General features: G+C 38.2%; 2 protein-coding genes across 9 annotated transcripts in view; one reads left to right on the plus strand and one right to left on the minus strand.

Moving 5' to 3' along the window:
* LOC149829512 (serine/threonine-protein kinase PBL34-like) overlaps positions 1–4,604 on the plus strand; it is a 42,237-nt gene extending 37,633 nt beyond the window's left edge. For 4 of the 8 annotated variants that reach the window (XM_090015992.1, XM_090015993.1, XM_090015994.1 and 1 more), the window contains exons 5-6: positions 2,664–2,787; positions 3,832–4,604. In XM_090015992.1, the coding sequence (XP_089872118.1) occupies positions 2,664–2,787; positions 3,832–4,325 (618 nt within the window). In that variant the 3' untranslated portion in view covers positions 4,326–4,604. Of the gene's footprint in view, positions 1–2,663; positions 2,788–3,378; positions 3,734–3,831 lie in introns of those variants that run through there. The other 4 variants (XM_090015997.1, XM_090015999.1, XM_090015996.1 and 1 more) reach the window with 1 other exon arrangement.
* A 991-nt stretch (positions 4,605–5,595) lies between these two features.
* Positions 5,596–14,779, minus strand: LOC149829513 (plant/protein). Its single transcript, XM_090016000.1, has 7 exons — positions 14,486–14,779; positions 11,440–11,589; positions 11,101–11,316; positions 10,234–10,355; positions 9,781–9,944; positions 6,181–6,335; positions 5,596–5,875 (listed from the first exon to the last, which is right to left on the minus strand). The coding sequence occupies exons 1-7, from the start codon at positions 14,699–14,701 to the stop codon at positions 5,786–5,788; spliced, it is 1,113 nt and encodes a 370-aa protein (XP_089872126.1). The 5' UTR covers positions 14,702–14,779; the 3' UTR covers positions 5,596–5,785.
* Positions 14,780–15,953: the final 1,174 nt, after the last annotated feature.

Consider the following 15,953-nt stretch of genomic DNA (forward strand, 5'->3'; position numbering starts at 1 on the left):
AAGTTGGATACCAAAGAGGGCGAGAAGGATATTTATAGGCTTGCAAAGATGAGAGATAGGAAATCGAGGGATCTGGGTATGGTTAGATGTATCAAAGATGAAATGCAAAGGGTTTTAGTCAAAGATGAGGAGATTAAGAAGAGATGGAAAGATTATTTTGATAAGCTATTTAATGAAAGTCATGCTCAGGATCTTGGAGACTTCTCCATTCCTTTTCATGAGATGAATCGTGACTTCATGCGCAAGATTCAAAAGAAAGAAATTGCAGAGGCTTTGAAGAAAATGAAACCAGGAAGGGCAGTTGGCCTAGATGATATACCTATCGAGGCTTGAAAATGCTTGGGAGAGAAAGGTTTATAATGGTTGACAAATCTTTTTAACAAGATTTGGCGGACAAATGGGATGCCTAATGAGTGGAGGAAGAGTACTTTGGTGCCTCTATATAAGAATAAGGGTGATATACAAGATTGCACAAACTATCGTGGTATAAAACTCATGAGTCATACTATGAAACTTTGGGAGAGGGTGATTGAGTCTAGGTTGAGGAAGGTTGTCATGATATCGGAGAATCAATTTGGTTTTATGCCTGGAAGATCAACTATAGAAGCTATACATCTTCTTAGACAACTTATTGAGAAAAATAGAGAGAGGAACAAAGATTTGCATATGGTTTTTATTGATTTGGAGAAGGCATACGATATAGTACCTAGGGACGTTCTTTGGTGGACAATGATGAAGAAAGGTGTTTCTCTCAAGTACATTAGTATAATTAAGGATATGTATGAAGGAGTAGTAACCAATGTCCGCACTTGTGGAGGGGTGACAAGCAATTTTCCTATAACGATGGGGTTACATCAAGGATTTGGTTTAAGCCCTTTCCTATTTGCTATAGTGATGGATGAACTTACAAGATCAATTCAAGAAAATGTGCCGTGGTGTATGTTGTTTGCTGATGATATTGTTTTGATTGATGAGTCTACAGCTGGGGTTAATGCTAAGTTAGAATTATGGAGACAAACATTGGAAGCAAGAAGTTTTAAGTTGAGTAAGAGTAAGACAGAATACATGGAATGTCGGCTTGGTGACAGACATTGGAAGCAAGAAGGAGACAGACATTGGAAGGAAGTAGTGATGGGAGTGTATTGAAGCTTGGTGAGCAAGAAATACCGGTGGATGATTCTTTCAAATATTTGGGATCTATCATTCAAAAGTATGGAGAAATTGATGGAGATGTAAATCATAGGATAAAGGTTGGGTGGATGAAATGGAAGAGTGCAACTGGAGTGTTGTGCGATCGTAGAATGCCATTGCGGTTGAAGGGAAAGTTTTATAGGACGACTATTAGGTCCGCTTTACTATATGGTACGGAATGTTGGGCTGCCAAGAGACATCATATTCAAAAAATGAGTGTAGCTGAGATGCGTATGCTGAGATGGATGTGTGGAAATACAATAAAAGATAAGATTCGGAACGAGGAGATACGTAAGAAGGTAGGCGTTGCACCCATTGAAAATAAGATGAGAGAGAATTGTTTACAGTGGTATGGACATGTTCGGCGAAGGCCTAATGATGCTCCAGTTAGAAAGATGGAGAAATGAAAAAATATATTAGTTAAAGAGGTCGGGGTAGGCCTAGGAAGACATGGATGGAGGTGATAGGAAAGGATATGAATGCTTTGAACCTCACCGAGGATATGGCATTGAATAGAAATGATTGGAGGAGAAGGTTTCATGTGGAAGACCCAAAATGATTTTCTTTGTTGGTTCATATCGCCGACCCCAATTGTTTTGGGATGAAGGCGTAGTTGTTGTTGTTGTTGTTTTGTTGTAGTTGTGTGAAATGTGGTATCTGTTTTTAGATTCAACCTACGTCTTTTCTTCTTTCTATTTGTTATGATAATATAATATCTAATCTAGGCTGATCTAGATGTGACAACAATACAAGGTCTTATGTTGATTTCTTTTTTTTTTTCTGGTTTTATTTCTTATTAATGCTTATTGTAGTTATCATAAAAAAAATGCTTATTGTAGTTAGAACCTAGATTGTTGGGGATATCTTGGTTTTATTTTACATTTGTTAAGGCCTTGTTTGGATTTATTTTCATTTATTATTCATAAACAGTAGGTGAAATCATGTTTGAAAACACATCTTGTTAAAAGCAAAAGCATAGTTTGGATTTAGAGCTATTTATGAGCAAAATTAGAGAAGGGTAGGATGAGAAGCAAGGGAGAGAACCTCAGTTTCCTCCTCTAATAATGTTTTTAAATGATTGTGAATATATAAATAAAAAGCTAACATATAACCATCACTTAGATATTTAAATACCATAAACAAAAGTAGCTTATTAACAAAATACAACAAAACGCTACCTAAGTCTAGGTTGTGATCTTATCTTTATTGGTTTTATTTCTTAAATAATTGTACAAAATTTAAGCATTTGATCTGTGTCTTGTACTGCCTTAGGAATTCTTCCAGTCTGGTTTTGGTTTTAAGTCCCTGGGCTGGGAATTTTATTGTTTGGTCAGCTGTTGTTATGCATGGGTGCTTGCACAAATCCATCTAGGCCTTGTGACTCCTATGTCAATTCTTTTTTTAAGCTCTAATGTTTAGTTTGAATATAAATTTTTTGTTCCACTAGTCATGCACGCAAAATTTTCCTGCAGGAATACAATGCCAAGCTCTCTGATTTTGGGCTGGCCAAAGATGGTCCTGAAGGCGATAAGACTCATGTTTCAACTCGAGTAATGGGAACTTATGGCTATGCAGCCCCTGAGTATGTAATGACCGGTGAGTATCATAAATTCTCTACTTCTCAAACTTTATGTTTCCTTTTTCTTTTCCAAGGAATTGCTCTCAGAAAACATCAAAGCTCTGATAACCAGTTCATTTACACAGATTATCATGCAAGAGAAATTTCCCACTGCTTGAGCCTGTCAGTCCCTCCAAATTTGAAATATGTCTTGAATGATGCAGTATGAGATGGCTGGTTTCTGTTTGGATGAAACATTAAACTTTCAGATTAACTTATTGATTTGGCTAATTTTATCAAAACAGGTTCCAACTTCCAACTGCTTATAGTCCAAATCACCTTGCTGCTTTACACAGACTACACCCATCACATGTATAGTGCGTCAACGTCTTTTAGCTATAATGAATGTCAAACAGAAACAAAGTCCAGCTTGGGATACTTATGAGAATTGTTTGATCTTCAATAATATTTCCTACCTCTAGACTCTACTCTTCTTCAAGTTCGAGTTGTCCAGTTCTTGATTGATTTATCGAGTTCTGAACGTCCATTCACAATGACAGGATTCTGCTTTCCTTTTGTCTGCCATGTTCCATGATGGTTATTTTTCTTACTTTGAGGATGTTTGTCAGGAAAATTAACAAAGGGTCATTCGATGTTGACTTCTCGACAGAAAAGGAATGTCAGTTCACTGGGATCGAATAAGACAGATGGATGATTAGGTTGCTCTATTATAACCAGCTTGCCTATCAAAAAAGCGGATGGTCGGTTTACTAATTCGTTCTGTCAAGCCAAGTTATCTGGTTGTCTCTGTAAAATCAGGAATGTCTATTCAAGGCGATATATTTGAAATTTGGTTGATTTGCTGATATTGGATTGATCCTCTAGTTCTTACAATACAACTGTTGGTACTTTCAGAATTTAAATGTAGAAAATTGTGAAGGGTCTTTATTTAACTCATAACGCAGCACTGATTTCTTTCTTGTTATTCCTATTTATTGATGGTAGTAGCCAGTAACCTTAAGTCTGCAGCTAAAATACCCTTGGAATTTTTGGACCCTAAATAGTTGAATCTTTTGCCTCAGGACATTTGACATCCAAGAGTGATGTCTACAGCTTTGGTGTCGTTCTTCTTGAGATGCTAACCGGCCGAAGATCCATGGACAAAAACAGACCCAATGGTGAACACAACCTGGTTGAGTGGGCGCGGCCTTATCTTGGGGAAAGGCGTCGTTTCTACCACCTGATTGACCATCGGCTAGAAGGCCATTTCTCTATTAAAGGCGCACAGAAAGCTGCACAGTTGGCGGCCCAGTGCCTTAGTCGAGATCCGAAAGCTAGGCCGCTCATGAGCGAAGTCGTCAATGCTCTCAAACCCCTTATCAACCTTAAAGACATGGCTAGCTCCTCCTATAACTTCCAAGCATTCCAAGCCGACCATCTCAATGCCAATTTGCATGCTAGAAACCCCAAAACCCAGCCTCATGGATCAAGGAATGGACCGGTGAGGACCCTTTCAAATGGTGTCCATGCTTCCCCCTATCTGCAGTCGCCCAACCCGAATGGTAAACAACCATAGAACCTTGGACTCTTGATGCGTCCTCTCCTCGTTTACTTACAAGAATTCATCTCTGTATATACCATGGGAATTATTTGACTGTTGGGCAGCGGGAATAGGGTCACTGTTTAATGTGGTTTTGGAAATCAACCTGCTGACGGAGGAATACATACAGGGGAAGTGTCTGAGCCATATGGCTATATGATTGTTTGGATCTTACTGTGAAGAGCTGTTACTGTCGCAAGTCATAACTGAGTTTATGATTTCTGAAACAAGTAATCGTTCACATTTTGCTAGTCTTCTTTGTGTGTGTGATTGTGATGAGAGAGAGAGAGAGAGAGAGGACATTTTCTTTTATTATTATAACCTAAATAACCTTTTTATAGAAAACCAAAAGAAAACTTCAGACTGTTTGACTCAAGTTCATCACTTGGAAAATCACAAATTTTGAACTCTTTGTACCTCCGTTGTAGAGGGGGTGGGCAAATGTGTCAAGGTTATTGATTACTGGCTCTCTCTCTCTCCGATTCTTATCAGCCCGTTGCACAAAATAAGGTGTTTGTCTGGATCTAACAGTAATCCCACAAAAAACCAACTTTCAAAATGACAACGGCCCACCGCTTGTCAGTCAAGGCAACATTTTCCATAATATATTATTAGGGTAAGAGGTTAGCGCACCATAATACCCTGACAGACATTTTGTCCATCTAAAGATTCATCTAAAATATGAATGCTAGAATGTTAAGTCGAACACACCATTTTCTTCTATTGCAAACATTGATGACTCCCTTGCAAAAATTTAACGCAGCCATCATACGAAGACAGCCACTAAAGCTTCTACCAACAACCCCCTTCTGTCGGTCCTTACCTGTCACATGGACACGACCAGGAAGACACAAGACGCCATTCTCGTGCAGTTTTCCATCAAGAATATCATATAAGGAGACACGACCTGTGAGAAAGTTGAAGAATCCCTTTGACAATGATCTCAAGTGGTTCATGGGTTATTTTTCCAAAAGCGGGGGTTAGAATGGCTCAGCAGGGGCATCCATCATATAAATATTTTTTTTTGATAGGCAAATTGGGGTTAAGCAGGCTCCTACCAGTCATATGACAAGCTATATGCCCGTGGGCATTGAAGTCATAACATCCCGGACACGGACACTCGGTGACATTTACAAGCTCCTCTGACCAGATGAGCTGAGCCCTCGTGGGTTAATCCACCATATATTTGTCGCAATGCACAATCGAGCAGTTTCACTGCATGAAAACGAAACCATCTATCTCTTAGTTGACCTGTACCATCTAACTTATAGGAAAATGTTTTCCAAATGTGACATCAATATTGCATCCATTTTCCAATAGTCTATGCCAGCATCTCTCACTAATTCTTTATGAGATGTTTGCATTCCATGGAAAATGTACATTATGATTTGATTTTTCAGCTTCCATTTCAGTTACAAAATAATCACGTATACAGCTTATCGGCTAAGTTGGCCCTTAGATGTGCTCTCAAAGATCTTGTCTGCATTGCCAACCTCAAAGCCATCACGCCTGTGGAATTCCTTGATCTGTGTCATATCATAAACATGAAGCCATCAGATGAATCATGTCTGCATTCTATCGAAGGCATTCATACTATGCACAGAATTGAATTTAACAATGTCTGAAACAGAAGAATCTGAATAGATGTAACGGTGCCTTGCACACGGTTAGTGAAATCAGAGTAAAATTCCCAAGTATTGTGTAGGCAGTAAACATCAAAGCATCAAGAATTCCTTCACCAGACTAATTCGGTTCTTCATTAAATACAATGGCTTCAAGCAGCGTAATTATAGCATAACTTGCAGAGAATTTGAAGAGGCGCTGTACTAACCTCATCATCAGGTAAGTTTCTATACTGAGGAAGCACAAGACGTTCAGCAAATTCGATGTACGAACATGGGACGGACTCTGTGACATTATCAGCAAAGTGGAAGGATGTTGAATCTGCTACAGTTGAACTTTGCAACAGAAGTCCATCGGGGCTCACTGCTCACAATATTAGAAGAACTAAGATGTACACACTGTTCCATCCAGAAAAAGTGAAAAATATATATTATAAATGGAACAGAATGCTTGATTCGTAACTTCTAAAATGTTATTTATCGTGATTAAAGATCATAATTACCTAGAGAATATGTCTAACTATATGTGTATGTGCATGTGTCATACCCAATAACTTTTCTTCATCTTAGCATACTTCTATCAGATGCCACTGCCATGATAAACGTAATAAACTATCACTGGCATTATTGATACCACTTCAGCAGGACACAAAAATGCATCACATATGCAGCATAAAGTAACTTTATGCTCCTAGTATCATAATACCTTTACAGCAAACTGTTACTGATCGAGGAAGCTGTTAGTAGAATTTTTACTGTCTCACGCAATATTTCCCAATATAGTAATTCCATTTTCATATTGGGTAGGAGAGGAACTATTGTCTTAAAAATAGACAAAGATCACATAACAATATCACCTACAAAGCTTGTTGCACCAATGGTATTCCTTATATCACACATGGGGAAGCTTCTTAGCATTTTAATGGTTCCTAAATTATAAAGTTGAAGAATGTTAACATTAAAGATACCTTGTTAAACGCATAAAGAAATATGCTTAATTTTCTGATTTTCTTTAGAAATGACGTTATATGGAAGTCATATAAATGAGTTACATCCATTCAATCATCTCTATTTTTTGAGGAAAGACAAGCAGCAAGATTTCACAAGAAACTATGGGTCATTTAGTAGGAGCCGAGAATCAAAGGTAGCTGGGAGACGGCCATGAAATCTACAAAAGGATAATGACTTCGAATTTTTCTATTATGATCTTTGGGAGCACCCTGTGAAATTCGGTCAGGTATTTACGAAATGTATCCAAAGCTGTTTGGCAGATGGTCAAACTCTCTCCCGTTAATGCATTTAAAATGGTAGCAGACATTATGTAATCCTCTCACATTGCATTCAAGTGGTAGCCGAAGAAAGTCAGAGACCACCAGAAAGCTATTGGAAAGAGCCATCGGTGTGGTAATTGCAAATTACCACGTCCCCTAGATGGCAGTCGGTTTATGGAAATGGCACCATCAACTGCACACTGAACACCCCCAAAAACCTTTTCCCAAACAGAAAATGATGCTGGTGATTCCCCAGCTTCAGTCCGACGGTGCTCTGATGGTCAGATCCCAAACAGAGCCTAATCACCCTGTATTGCTCTCATTTTTTGCAATAAAAATAGCAATATAATATACCATACAGAACTCACATCTCAACTTTTCATCACATCATGCTGTCAGCTAATCAGGGTTACTTTTGGTATTAACAAAAAAGTGGAGACTTTGGGAAAAAACTTGCTTGTCAAACATACAAATGGTTCAAGAAATCATTTTCCAAGAAGTGGAAAATGCCCTGCTACATTTGCATCTAGCGACCAAACTTCACAACTATTTTATCAAGAAGTGAAAAAAAAAAGATATCGAAGCCTAAATGTAAACTCCTAGGGAAAATGCTTCCTTTCCATGTTTTATAGGACATCAATCTTGCCAAATGTTGATTTACAAGATATGCTGTAAACATGAGCAAGGATGTGAATGCCAGATCCAAGTACATAATATCAGGTTCTTTGAGCCATAGAAACTAGAATTCAGCAGGTTGGCTATACCTATAAAAAAAATAAGGAACACTCCACATTTTTCATCTAAAAACCAAGTCCTCTTCATCATATGCCGTTATGAATTCACTTATGTTTAAGAAAATATTCAAACCGAGTTCAACATCAACCTAAGCTGATGTCATGCATCAAAGAAAGGCCCACTATATCCTTGGTACACCTTTTCTTCATATTTTCCATTAGGTGGGTCTTAGCAAATACCATTTTTCTTTCCCCATTTTAGCATGAATACGATCTTAGCTGCAAATTCTTAAAAAAACAATTTTAAACCATTATTGACAATGAACATTAATAAAGACAAATTGATATGTAATCAAGGACAAAATTCAAAATAAAGACAAGTAAATACAAAAGCTAGAATGAAGGCAATAAAAAGAAGTAGACAAAAGAGAGACGGTGTTGACCATGTCTAACACAGGTTTGAATGTGTCCATGAAGTGTCTGGGTGTGTATAGTGCCTTACCAGGTTGACACAAGACATGCATGCCAAGCGAAAGCCTGTTGACATAGACCACCGGGACCAATGCCCTCCAAACCCACCAATACAAACTCATTCGTTAAAACTTTGCACCAAGCAACCACGATAAGACTTGGCTAACCATGAAAGGGAGTAGGCGGGTCATGGTCCATAGCTAAATCCTGCAGAATCCAAACTTGAATCCACCAGAATCCAGACCTATTCCTATCTAAATCAAGACCTGCCAAGACCCGTGGCTAGATCCAGATTCAAAATGAACTTTATCATGAGCACATCCTATACCAGACCAGCCTACCGCTATATCTGATGAACATATTCTACCCCAAACCTAGAGCCTAGAAGCCAATCAAGAGGAACAATGTAATACAAATCCACAAGGTGGATCCACTTAAATGTAACATCATCTCCAAAAAAATTTGACGTAACCTAAAGCCCATCTTTAAAGACGGGTACATAGCAAACTTCAATTCTTTTGTCACTTGATATGTTTTTCTTGAAGGACATCCAAATTTGCTCAGTAGCTAAACGATTACAAAAACACAAATAAACTCAAAGAGAGAGAATAATAAAGTGTCTAAAAGATATAATCATGCTTTGGATTTTATCTTTCAGAGTCCAGGAGTTTCAGTCTTGGTGCTAGTGTCCAGAAGTGGCAGACGTGTTCGCAGTACTTAAACAGAAGAGTTGATAGAACATATTTATCAAGCAGTTCAACAATAAAATCAAACATTGAAACAAATAAGCGACGAGACCAATGCCTCCAACATCTAAAATTAATGATAAATTATAGCATTCACACAAAAGAATGGGAATGTTGCAATCAAGCTCATGATATCAGAACATCATATGAGTTCTAAAATGATTCATAGCTAATGTCAAGGGGACGATACTGATATGATCTATGGTTTCCCAATAATTTCCATATTAACGTCATCTTTCATTAAAACTATTTCAACATACTGCTAGTTTTGCATCATGATGATGGCAATGCCATTACTACATGCATGAAATGCAAGGATGGTAATGGATTGATAAGCACGAATATATCAGATTGATCTTATATGCCGGTAAAGAAACATAATTAGAGAGGCACAGTCACATGAGAAACATGAGACATCTAAAACATGGACAACAAAAGGAAGAGGCAACCCAAAAGATCTAAGAGATAGATGCCAACCATTCCTCATCCAGGTTGAACTTATCTTACATTTATAAAAGAAATATATGAACTTAAATACCTAACTATTGCACAAAGGTAATATCTAGGGAAAACGTTGGATAATAGACCTTTCAAAAGCCCCCCTTCAGAATTTAATTTGAATCCACTCTCTGCAATGAACTCATTCAGATGTGTAATGTCTCTTATACAAGATTTCAGTTGATGAGTAGAAATTGTGACATGATTCACTGAATAGCCATTGACAAGTGTCCATGCAGCATACTCACTTACCCTGATAAACCATAAAAACAATCAGAAAACTACACACAGCTTGCTAAAACAATAATCCCTGGAAATAGTAATGTAACTCTTCAGTCCAACAGACGTACAATAAACAAGAAACAATGCCTTGATGCACAAACAAAAGGAGAAAGAGCAATCATGTCTAAGCACTATGTAAACTTTGGACTGCAAACTAGAAAATCTAACAGTAAAAAAAAAAAAATAAACAACAGCTTTCAGCTAATCATATAAATAATTGAATTTGTAGAGTAACGAAATATAGCTGACAGACAGAGTACCTAGATAGTTGTTGATAGTCAGCATAAGTGGGCCTCTCCCATGTCAAAGACCCTATGGAACTTGCAAGAGATGCATATTTGTTACCACAGGAGGATGCAGTGGTGTATTTTCTTATTATATCCTGCATGTGTAAAAAAGAGCATCACTATTCAATTTAATTACTATGAACAAAATAATCTGTAAACTTCAAGATTAGAATGATAGGTCCTAAAAAGATGATTATGAAACAGCTATATTTAATTATTTGAGACAATCATAAGTGGAAATATAATGAGCATGCTCAAGAATATGGCTGCCTCAACAATCGGAACCCACATAACATTCAAAAGAAAATATTCAAGATACTACTATAAGTAAACAATCAATAGATGATTCACTAATTACTTGTAGATTGACTGCTAAACTTTGAGGTCCCATAATGGATGCTGCATATTGCTTTGTCATATTGTTTAGCTTTTCTTTTTCCCTTTTTTATGTAGCCGCAAGGCACATTGTCTGTGAATTGCATGAGGTATATGAAGCAGAGTAATTATGAGAATGTTCAATTTAGGGTTGGAAGATCAGCTCAAAGATAGCCTTATTGGTTTAGCAAGATAATATAGCAAGTTAGACATGATTTTCCAATAAGAGAAAAAGATCTTCCTGTTACAGCAAGAGAACCAAGTGACCTTCAAGCAAAATATTTGAAAAAGCAATAAAGTTTTTCCTTCATCTACCAAAAGAATGGTTAGTTGATCAATTCAAAAGCAAACATCATGACCAATTTGTTTTACATGTATGAACATTAGGATACATGTTCAATAAATGAAAAATTAACACATCCATGTCCTCAGCCTTAATTGAAACATACGCTTCTAAAAACACACCTGAACCTGCAAACTCATCTTGTCTACAAGAAGCTCTGAAATGAAGATTCTTGGCAATGGCCCCTCCACTCGATGACTATTGGCACGAACTGTTATATCAGGTGGAGAAAACCAGAATGCTCTCAACTTCTTAACAGGAAAGCTCAGCTCCTCACGAGGTTTATAACCGAAATCAAGGAAAAACCTTGCCACAGAATCAATCCCATGACCATCCACCTACAGAATGAAAAGCAGACTCAAGCAACAATAACATGATCTATTTAGCAATAATCAAGGCTAAGGCCATGTGCTGTATGAAACAAACCAGTTCCAAAGGAGAAAGAAGAAACAAGTGCGTACCCCAAAGGTCCTAAAAGCAAAGTGGTCATAACAAATGCGGTCACCAGAATATGAATGAACAAGATCCAGAATGGCTTTTGCAGATGGATTCCGGTTCAAGTAAACTCCCTCCATGCTTGCCAACACACTTCTAAAAAAGGATTCAGAAGTCTGCAACGTTGACAGTTTTGTGCATCAGTATACATGAAACTTAAGACAATCATATAAAGTCTGTTTCTTTTAATATACATGAAACCTCCAGTCAGAGCTTCCAATATCTTTTCAATCATATAAAGCCTGTTCCATCTTGTCCCGTTAATCACATTTATAAATGTATATGTTACTGTCACAATATTGTATAAAATTCATGTAACTCATGCCACTCGACATTTAGGAAAAAGGGATTTGCATCAACAGACAGCATCCAGAAAAAGCATAAACTAACAGAAAGAACACCTGTGCATGGTTGAAAAGGTTAAGGGCCTGTTTGGAATCAGAAATTTATAAGCAAGATTCCCTCAGGATCCTGTAGTTGGGAACTCCAGAACTCACTAAAGCTGAGACTCTTAAAATATCTGGGGAAACTGTTTAAACTAACTTGTAATGAAAAAACTTTCATGAAGTGAGGCTAAAGACGGAGTGTGGGGGGGGGGAGGGGGGAACTGTTCCTCAAACTATGCGTAAGTGTCTGCACGTGTTTGTTTGTGTGTTGAGATCAATTCAGCATTTTTATTTCCAATAAAGCAAAATTATAAAATGCTTCTATCAAATGCATGCATGAGCATGTGATAGAGCGGTTATATATGTGATACACGCATATGTACGTGTGATGCACGGGAAAATACACATAAATGCATAAGACCACCAACAAATGAACAGCTAATAAATTAGCACTGTTGCATAAGAGAGATTGTTAGTGGTTCATTTGTTGGTGGACATGCAATTATGTGTGTCTTCCCAGCTTACACACACCACAGGAAAAAAATCCTGGTTTTGGTTGATACTCCCTAATCCTGAGGTACTTGTTCATGGTTCTGCTGACTCCCAAGATAACATGACGCGGGCAATTAATTGAAGCAACTCTTTTAGTCCCAATAACCAATTCAATCAAGTGTGCAGTAAACCAGCTCCAACTGGTCTTAGGTGGATTATCTACAACAAGTGAGATATATATTGGAGTGCTGACTATTGAGGTCAAAACCTGGTACCCACTTATCCAAGTACGTTCATGCTTAAGGCTCTGTTTGGGAGCCGGTGTTGGAGATGAGATGAGAGGGATGATGAGATTGGAGAAGAAAATGGGAGAAGAGGCTGGAGTTGTCAACTAGATCCTTGTGAGGATGTAATTGAAAATGGCCCATCTCCCCCCTTCACTCTCAACATCATTCCCATCTCCCAAGCACTTGTGGGGGTAGGTGGTACTAATTAAAACCTCAATAAATACCATCTCCCCTCCCATCTTCAGCTCCCAAATGGAGCCTAAATGTATTTATACAGACAAACTATGTTACAAGGACTCGGCCAACTAGGTGCCGCACCCGCGTCCACAGGTGTGGGTGCGACACCCGGTGTGGTCAACCAACTTTTGGATTATATATATATATATATATATATATATATATATATATATATATATATATATAATTTTTTATATTTTTGCTGCACCGCCCCCCCCCCCCCCCCCCACACCCCCACACCCAAGTTTTTTTGAAAGTGCCGCACCCCGCACCCGCACCCACACCCATGTGACATAGCAGACAAGGATACATGCCTGGGTTGCATGCCTATGTAGAAAAGAATAAAAACAAAAACATAGATATCCAATAAGATCAAGTACATGGAAAAGCCCTTGGTGTGGATATGCAGCCACAAAAATGTGATCAATGAATGCTAAAGATGAATGTCACTATAAAAAAGGAGTGTTTCTCTAAAAGAGTGTTACTAAAACAGTGGTAAAAGCAGTCTCCAACAGAAGGATAAAAGCGTTACAAATGCCCAAAACTTCATCCAGAGTTGAGTTGGTGAGACAGGAGGAATATTGCGATATCCTGTAGACACACTACCATTATATGATCATTTTCCGTTTCATTATTCATTGGTAGGTGTGCCCTGGTTACAGTGTGATCCTAATGTGCACTCTGGTCAACAATCTCTCTCTCTCGTACGCGCCTTCAACATGGCTCCTTTACTAAGAAACCTTGCCTGAATATAGTTTTTTTTAAGTAAAATCACATTTTTTGGAGTTTTAAAATTTTGGTGCAGTGTGGGTCGTTGATTTTTTGAATCCCTTGAAAATCCTTCTTAAGCATACTAATCTAGCGATTCAAAGCGTGCTTTTCCCTAAGCAAATCATGTAGATCACCGGTGATGTAACAGTTTTTTCCTCAGGAAGCTTAGCAGCAGACTCTGAAAGCTTAGCAGACAGAGATTGAATCTCTTCACGCTGTTTAGCAATTTCAGACTCCAGACTAGCAATACGTTTAGCACTTTCTTTTTCTTTATGCATATTTAAAGCATATTTGTCCTGTAAAAACATCAATTCATATTTGTGAATAGTGCTTTCTTCACCACCGAAGTCTTACTTCCTTAGGTTGTGTGTCTACCCAAACATTGTTCTCATCATACACTGGGTCCCTTTTTGTACCCACTTTGATTCCAAGGCTTATTTGGAAATGTATAGTTTTTTTTAACCATCCGATCATTTGATTGGACGGTTCAAGGTTGGCGCACACAGAGTGTACACCAAAACTTGGGGCACATGCGCCGATTTCTCTTACTGTGCGCATTAAGTGTAAAACTGTATACAAGTTCCAAATTATCAGATCCGATCGTGTATAATTTAACCTCAACAATCTGATCATCAATTTATATAAAAAAATTCAATTGATTCGGTACGATTACACAGATTCGAGTCAAATCATCAAGCGCGATTAAAATTAAAACAAAAATTATTTAACGAACGTAAACCGTAATAAGAGAAAAGAGATAACAAAGTGTCTTTCTTTTCTTTTCAGTTTCTAGGTAGTTTAGCTATCGGTTACAACGAAAAAGGCGATCCAGTTCTCACCTTCTCGGGAGGAGACGGAGATCGACCCGTCTCCGAGACGATCGAGAGGCTTCTGCTCCGAGAGATGGAGATGCGCCCCTTCTGCGAGAGGAGGGACGGCGCGTCTCGGGAGGAGAGTGGGAGGATCGGAGGGCCGAGGAAGGAGGCCGAGACGGTGGGCTGCTGCCTGAGGGACGAACACATCGAGAGGATCGTCGAAACCCTAGCCGACTCCATCGTATGGAAGAGAAAGAGAAAGAGAGAGGAATTCGAACTCTTTCTCTGCTTCAGCGCGCGATCGATCTCTTTTCCCTTCTTCCGTGAACAGACGAAAATGACAAAGAAACCCAACAGTAAGGGTAAAAAGGTAAATTAGTCCACCGAATAGCCCGCCATCGTGCCGTGTGGAAGTTTTCCAGGATCCGAACGAACGACAATGAAGTTTTTACATTAATTACGTGACCAAATTACCCTTATTTTTCTTTAGAAAAGACAGGGACGATATACGGAGTGTTTGTCCATGCAGCGTTCTCTTTTCTTTGTCTGTGCGTGCTTCCAAACGTCAAGTAATTTTTTTGTTGGGTCCGATAAGGGCTTGACAGGCCCGACCCGTGTGTTGGTCCGAGCCTGGCTCGACTCAGATATACTCCGGTTCGGGCTGGACCGTTTAGGCCTGACCCAGTTAACGAGCCGGGCCTGTCAGGTCCCGTGTAATTCTTTCTCTCTCTCCCCTCTCGTCTGCCTCTAGTTTTTTTTTGCTGCGAGCTGACTATCTCTGGTAGATTGGGATCTAAGAGGGTGGTTTTGGAGAAAGTGATCTACAATATTTTTTTTTCTCTAGATCTATCGCATGGTCTTTTTTTCTAATTCATTACGAAGGGTTTATTTGTTTGCTGTTTAGTTTCCGATTTAGGGTTTTTTTATTCATTATCAAGGGTTTTTTTGGGGGGTGTAGATCTTTTTTTTTCTCTTTTTAGTTTCTGATTCATTATCGTAGCGTTTTTTTTTTCTAAATCATTATCAAGGATTTTTTGTTTTCTTTTTTTTCTGATTCATTATCAAGGGTTCTTTTTTGTCTTTTTTTTTTTAAATTCAGTGATAGCCCATTGTTTAATGTATAAATAGCGGGATTTTTTGTTCTCCATGATATGTTGTCTAATGAAATTGGGATTTTCTTTATATGCATTGAATTATCATTGAAATGTTGTATATGCATTGACCTTTTGCAATCACCCTGCTTCAAAAAAATACAGTGCTTATTTAGTTTATGATTTTTCTGTTTCTTGAGCTGCATTTCTCTTTAGTTTATGATTCATTGATATGTTGTATATATGTTTTATTTTTTTGTTTGTGAACAGAGCCTAACTGTAACTGTTCAGATGGATACTCCATTTTGGACCCCGTATTCTGTTCATCAGCCGTTAAATATCTTGCTGAAAAAGATATTTCAAGAGAAACTGAGTGGCTTATTATCTGTGTGATGTTGTGG

The sequence above is a fragment of the Nuphar pumila genome, chromosome 8, assembly GCF_984573655.1.
Source record: "Nuphar pumila chromosome 8, dmNupPumi1.hap1.1, whole genome shotgun sequence".
Taxonomy (NCBI): Eukaryota; Viridiplantae; Streptophyta; class Magnoliopsida; order Nymphaeales; family Nymphaeaceae; genus Nuphar; species Nuphar pumila.